Consider the following 6551-nt stretch of genomic DNA (forward strand, 5'->3'; position numbering starts at 1 on the left):
GTTATTTTTTTTGCTTATTTTTTAGTTAATTCATTTCCTCCTTATTTTCCTTTCGTTTGCAGACACAGAAACAATTCCACCAGTCAGAAGAAGGTTTTGCATAAACTGGCTCAAGTTCTGTCCCTTTAGATAAACCACTGACCTGATTTATCGAAAACGTCATAATTCAATAAATGGGACATAAGCCACCAGCCTTTCTACCCGAGATCCTTAAGGACGTCATCCGATATTCATTTCTGTTCATCAAGTCGATTTATATCTTTAAACAAATAATTCCTTTCTTTTAAATTCAATCATTTTTATACTGTTTATATTAGGTTTAAAAAAGTTCATCTGTTCAACCCTACATCCGTCCATTAAACCGATGATCATAAAACTCTCTACTTTTATATTTATAAACTCCTGCATAAGTTTTTGGTGGTACCTCATAGCTTGCATTATTATTACTATTATTATTATTATTAATATCATCATAATTATTACTATTATTATTTCGATCATTATCTGCTAAGCTACAACCATAGCTGGAAAAGGAGGATGCCATAGCCCAAGGACTCCAACAGAGAAAATAGCCCAGTGAGAAAAGAAAATAAGGAAACGGGTAAAATAGCGTGCTTGGGTATAATGAGACTATTATTATTATTATTATTAGCTAAGCTACAACCCTAGCTGGAAAAGTATGATGCTAAAAGCCAAAGGGCTCCAACAGAGAAAATAGCCTTGTGAGGAAAGAAAATAAGGATACTGGTAGAATAGCATCCTTGGGTGCAATGAAACTGTATTATTATTATTATTATTATTATTATTATTATTATATCAGCTAAGCTACAACCCTAGTTGGAAAAGCAAGATGCTATAAGCCCAAGGACTTCAACAGAGAAAATAGCCTTGTGAGGAAATAAAATAAGGTAACAGATAGAATTATTATTATTATTATTATTATTATTTTTATTATTATTATTATTATTATTATTATTATTATTATTAGCTAAGCTACAGCCCCAGCTGGTAAAGCAGGATGCTACAAGCCAAAGGGCTCCAATAGGTAAAAATAGCCCAATGAGGAAAGGAAATAAGGAAACGGAATAGTGCGCAAGGGTGTACCCTCAAGCAAGAGAACTCTAACCCAACACAGTGTAAGTTCATGGTACAGTACAAGCCAAGGTACCAGCCACCACCTGGGCTTCCGGTTAAAGTGTAAGCCTTCAAAAGTGGATAAGGTTCATGCCTGCTTTTGTAAATTAAAGTGTTTTTCTCCCATCCGACAAGGAAATCAAAAATATTTATTGGAGGTCCATATACTGCCATTAGTTTGTACATACTTGTATGGAAGGAGTGTCGTGAATTACACTCTTGAGATAAGTACCTTTTTGAAAAAAAAAAAAATTAGAAAAAGAAATAATAAAAAAAAAATCCGATGCCTTTAAAAAAATGTATACGATGCCTTTTTTGAGACAAAACAAATTGCAATGTATTTTTTGAAAAGATAAAAATCGCAAAAAAAAATGTATACGGTGCCTTTTATAAAAAAAAAAAGTTGCAATGCCTTTTTTGAAAAGATAAAAATCGCAATGCCTTCTTTTTTAAAAAAAAATGTATACAGTGCCTTTTTTGAAAAAAAAAATTGCAATGCCTTTTTGGAAAAAAAAAATGATGCGAAGCCTATTTTTAAAGAAAAAAAATGGTAATGCCTTTTTTGTAAGAAAATAAAAACACACGCAGTACAGAGGCGACGAATTTTCATCATACACTAAATTACACACACACACACACACACACACACACACACACACACACATATATATATATATATATATATATATATATATATATATATAATTTACATATCTTCACATATCTTCGAAAGGTGAAACACGTGCTCATTATGAATCATAATATTAATAGACTGTTCAAAGGTACGAGAAAAAAAAGGCCATTTTAAGGATCAAATCGCCAAGTGTCGCAATAAATCCTTTAGTCTTCATCATCATTTCCTCCTACGCCTATTGACGCAAAGGGCCTCAGTTAGATTTCACCAGTCGTCTCTGACTTGAGCTTTTATTTCAATACCTCTCCATTCATCATCTCCCAACGTCACGTTTCATAGTCCTCAGCCATGTAGGACTGGGCCTTCCAGCTCATCTAGTGCCTTGAGGAGCCCAGTTAAAATTTTGGAGAATTAATCTCTCTTGGCGAGTGAGAAGAGCATACCCAAATATTTAGTCTTACAAGATGGTAATTGGGTCTACAAAGTTTTTCATTATTATTATTATCATTATCATTATTATTATCATTATTAACTGCTAAGCTACAACCCTAGTTGGTAAAGCAGGATGCTATAAGCCCAGGGGCCCCAACAGGGAAAAGAGCCCAGTGAGGAAAGGAAACGAGGAAAATAAAATTTTTAAGATGAGTAACAACATTAAAATAAATATCTCCTATATAAACTATAAAAACTTTAATAAAACAAGAGGAAGAAAAACAAGATAGAACAGCGTGCCCGAGTGTACCCTCAAGCAAGAGAACTCTACCCCAAGACTGAAAGACCATGGTACAAAGACTATGGCACTACCCAAGACTGAAGAACAATGGTTTAATTTTGGAGTCTCCTTCTCCTAGAAGAGCTGCTTACCATAGCTAGAGTCTTTTCTACCCTTACCAAGAGGAAAGTAGCTCCTGAACAATTACATTGCAGTACTTAACTCCTTGACCGAGGACGAATTGTTTGGTAATCTCAGTGTTGTCAGGTGTATGAGGACAGAAGAGAATATGTAAAGAATAGGCCAGACTATTCGGTGTGTATGTAGGCAAAGGGAAAGTGAACCGTAACCAGAGAGAAGGATCCAATGTAGTATTGTCTGGCCAAAGGAACCAAGACTCATCGTTCCAGTGTCTGGCTAATTTCTTTATTTGTGGATTCGTAAATACCCAGCTGGCAAAGAGATGTCATAGTTTGCTTGTTACTCTGAAACCTTAATTAAGAACATACTGACTCATCAATACATTATTTTGAAAGATTCATAGATTCACCGAAATGAAATATATTTACATCTGTTTAAACTTTTTCAAATATTCACTAGAAACTTAACATGCTCACGTTCAAATATACAGTACAAAGTACCTTTTGAGTTTTGATTATACCTAAAATAGAATACAAAATCGATAATTCCAAAATCACATGAATGAATGAATAAAAAATGCTATGCACAGGTATGATATGTATTGCTTTTGGTTACATATCAAAATCTTTAGATATTTTGACAATCTTATAACTTTAAATAAAAATAAAATTTTCTTCATAGAGAAAAGAAATATGTTCACTCTCAAGCTTAATGGACTTTTAAAAATATTCTTAACTGATCAATGTATGTATGTTAAACATTTACATTCTGTTTGTAATGTTTATTATAAAAAGAAAATTAAAAAAAAAAGTTACACATTGATATGTACCAGAATTTTTCCAAGTTCAATCTCTCTCTCTCTCTCTCTCTCTCTCTCTCTCTCTCTCTCTCTCTCTCTCTCTCTCTCTCTCTCATATATTATTTTCCCAGAAAAAAATGATAGTTTAATGTAATCTACAAGAGAGAGAAGAGAAAGGAAATTACATAATTAAAACATTGCAATTAAATTACATTTTAATAACTATCTAAAATTACCTTAATGAAGCATATTTATATTTTAATAACTAAAAGAAATCATCCTAAAACCTTGTGGTAGGAATTAAAAACATAATCATTTTTACAGAACTTGAATAACAATGTAAACTTCAAAATGATTCCTTTGAACAATAATGTGCATAATAATTTCCTGGCTCGCACTAATACAACAATTTCATGTCCACAGCTATTGAATGTTACTATATGTAAAATATTTCTAATACTAATATCAATACTAATATAATTCATGTTTCAAATTTCTTACAGTGCAATCGCTCACCATACTAACTTAAAATCTTATTGCAGAAATTATAAATATAACTATATTTGCATAACTTTGATAACAATCTAGAGATCAAAACTACTTCTTTGACCAATACTGTACATAATAAAGTTTCTGATTCACTAACCAAAAAAATTAATATTCACATCTATTAAGAAAATCGTTTTGAGGCTAATATTAATACTAATCTAATTCATGCTTCAAATCAATTATAGTGCCATCGCTCACCATACTAACTTAAAACCTTATTGTAGAAATTAAAAATATAACTATATTTGCATAACTTTAATAAACTATTTAGAAATCAAGACTAATCGTTTGAACAATACTGTGCAAGTTTAAGACTGGCAATAACCCAACAAAGTTATGTCCACAACTATAAAATAAAAATAGTTCTTATATTAATACTAATCTAATTGATGTCTCAAAAAAACTACTACCCTATTAACCTAACCACTGTGTTCTTTCCGATAATCTAGAAATCTAAACTATTCCCTTGAACAATACTGTTCATAATAAAGTTCCCGATTCGCACTAACCCAAGAAATTCATGTCCACTACTATAAAAAAAATGTTTCTGATGCTAATATTAATACTAATCTAATTCGTACTTCAAAAACCCAAGTGCCATCGCTCATCCTACTAACTTAAACCCTTATTGTATAAATTAAAAAACATAACCATATTTGCATAATTTGAATAACAATCTAAAGATCAAAACTGTCCCTTTGATTAATATTGTGCATGATAGAGTTTCCGATTCGCACTAACCCAACAAATTTATGTCAACTATAAAAATAAAATGTTTCTGATACTAATATTAATACTAATCTAATTTACACTGTTAGAAAAACTGTCATTTTAATCGGAAATTCTCCAGAAAAATATAATGATCTCAACTGTATTTCAGTAAAATACAGGTGACCGTCATTTTACCTCACTCTATTATCATATTTTACGGGTTTGTGACCGTAATATTACTCCTTTACGTCAATATAACTGTTTTTTAAATGTAAAAAATCCTGGAATAAATGCTGCCAGACATTTACAGTTATTTTAATGCAAATTTTAACAGTGTATGCTTAAAAAAAAACCTACTAAACTACTAACCTAACCACTCTGTGCTCTCTGTTTCTTTACAGTTATGTGCCATTTCAAAATCTGCAATTTGGGACGCCGCCGACGAGCCCGCGTCTCCAGTCCTCTGCAGGGTTGGCTATCGTAACAACGTTCGTAACACACACACACACGTACACACACACATGTACACCACATCACCTAAGACTTTAACCCAAATGTAAAACCTTAACCTTAACTTGCAACCTTCGTGATGGCTGTTGTCGACCAGACACAATTACTCCCTTCTCTAGGTCTTCCCGTTGTAGTATTATCTGTTAATCTCTGTGAATCTCTGTCTGTGAATCTCTATGAATCTCTGTGAATCTCTGTCTGTGAATCTCTATGAATCTCTGTCTGTGAATCTCTGTGAATCTCTTCACAGATTATTCTCTCCTCTCCAGTACCTTCTATCAGCCCCCCAATCTACAACAGTTCCCCTAAAAAACCAAATGCTTTTCTAATATGCCTACCGGATGATTCTGACCTTTTTTTGTGTGACGCAAACAAATGATACCAAATGAAGTAATATAAAAAAAATCGTAAAATAGACTTATTTAAGATCCTTAGGTGTCATAATGTCGTTTTCACGCTTTTTTTGGGGGGGGAGGGGGAAGAAAATGCTCCTCGTAGAAAAAGGAATAGAATATAAAATTTCGAAGGATTACAAGAGATTACAAGAGGCAATGGCTGTTCAGTTTCTTTTTTTTTTTTTATGTAGTAGCTATATCCTGGAGGACTGTATCCAGATTTACCAAGAAACTGTTACAAAGGTTATGGCGAAGGAGTTACTAGCTTTGGTAGTCTTGTAATAAAGAAAGGTACTTTTAAACTGTACTTATAAAGAAATAAAGTTGATTTTAAACCGTACTTATAAAGAAATAAAGATACTTTTAAACCATACTTATAAAGAAATGAAGAGAAGTTACTTTTAAACCGTACTTATGAAGAAATGAAGAGAAGTTACTTTTAAACTGTACTTATAAAGAAATAAAGAAAAGTTACTTTTTAAACAGTACTTATAAAGACATAAAGTTACTTTTAAACCGCACTTATAAAGAAATAAGAAAAGTCACTTTGTAAACAGTACTTATAAAGAAATATAGAAAGTTACTTTTTAAACAGTGCTTATAAAGAAATATAGAAAGTTACTTTTTAAACAGTACTAATAAAGAAATAAGTAAAGCTAGTTTTAAACTGCACTTACAGTATACATTTCTAGGCTGCAATGAATTATGACAGAGTTTGGAACTTTATCTTGAATCTAGATCTAATGTAAACAAATAAATAATTTTTATCTAAACGGCTTAATATTCCAAGAGAATTCACTCTCTATTTTGCTCTTCTTTTGAAATCTAACATTAGTCTTGGGGCGTCTTATTACGCTATGGGTGACATGAGTTCTAATAAAATTCCCTCTTACTACATTTTCCCTTTAATATACTCTAATAAAAGTCCCTCTCACTATGCTTTCCTTTTTACAAAAATTAATCAAA

General features: G+C 31.8%; 1 protein-coding gene across 1 annotated transcript in view; it reads left to right on the plus strand.

The window, feature by feature from the left end:
• The window catches only part of LOC137629632 (uncharacterized), a 16986-nt gene extending 13865 nt beyond the window's left edge, over positions 1-3121 (plus strand). Inside the window, exon 3 of the mRNA XM_068361149.1 lies at positions 63-3121. Within this exon, the coding sequence (XP_068217250.1) occupies positions 63-133 (71 nt within the window). The 3' untranslated portion in view covers positions 134-3121. The remainder of the gene's footprint in view (positions 1-62) is intronic.
• Positions 3122-6551: the final 3430 nt, after the last annotated feature.

The sequence above is a fragment of the Palaemon carinicauda genome, chromosome 37, assembly GCF_036898095.1.
Source record: "Palaemon carinicauda isolate YSFRI2023 chromosome 37, ASM3689809v2, whole genome shotgun sequence".
In the NCBI taxonomy this organism is placed as follows: domain Eukaryota; kingdom Metazoa; phylum Arthropoda; class Malacostraca; order Decapoda; family Palaemonidae; genus Palaemon; species Palaemon carinicauda.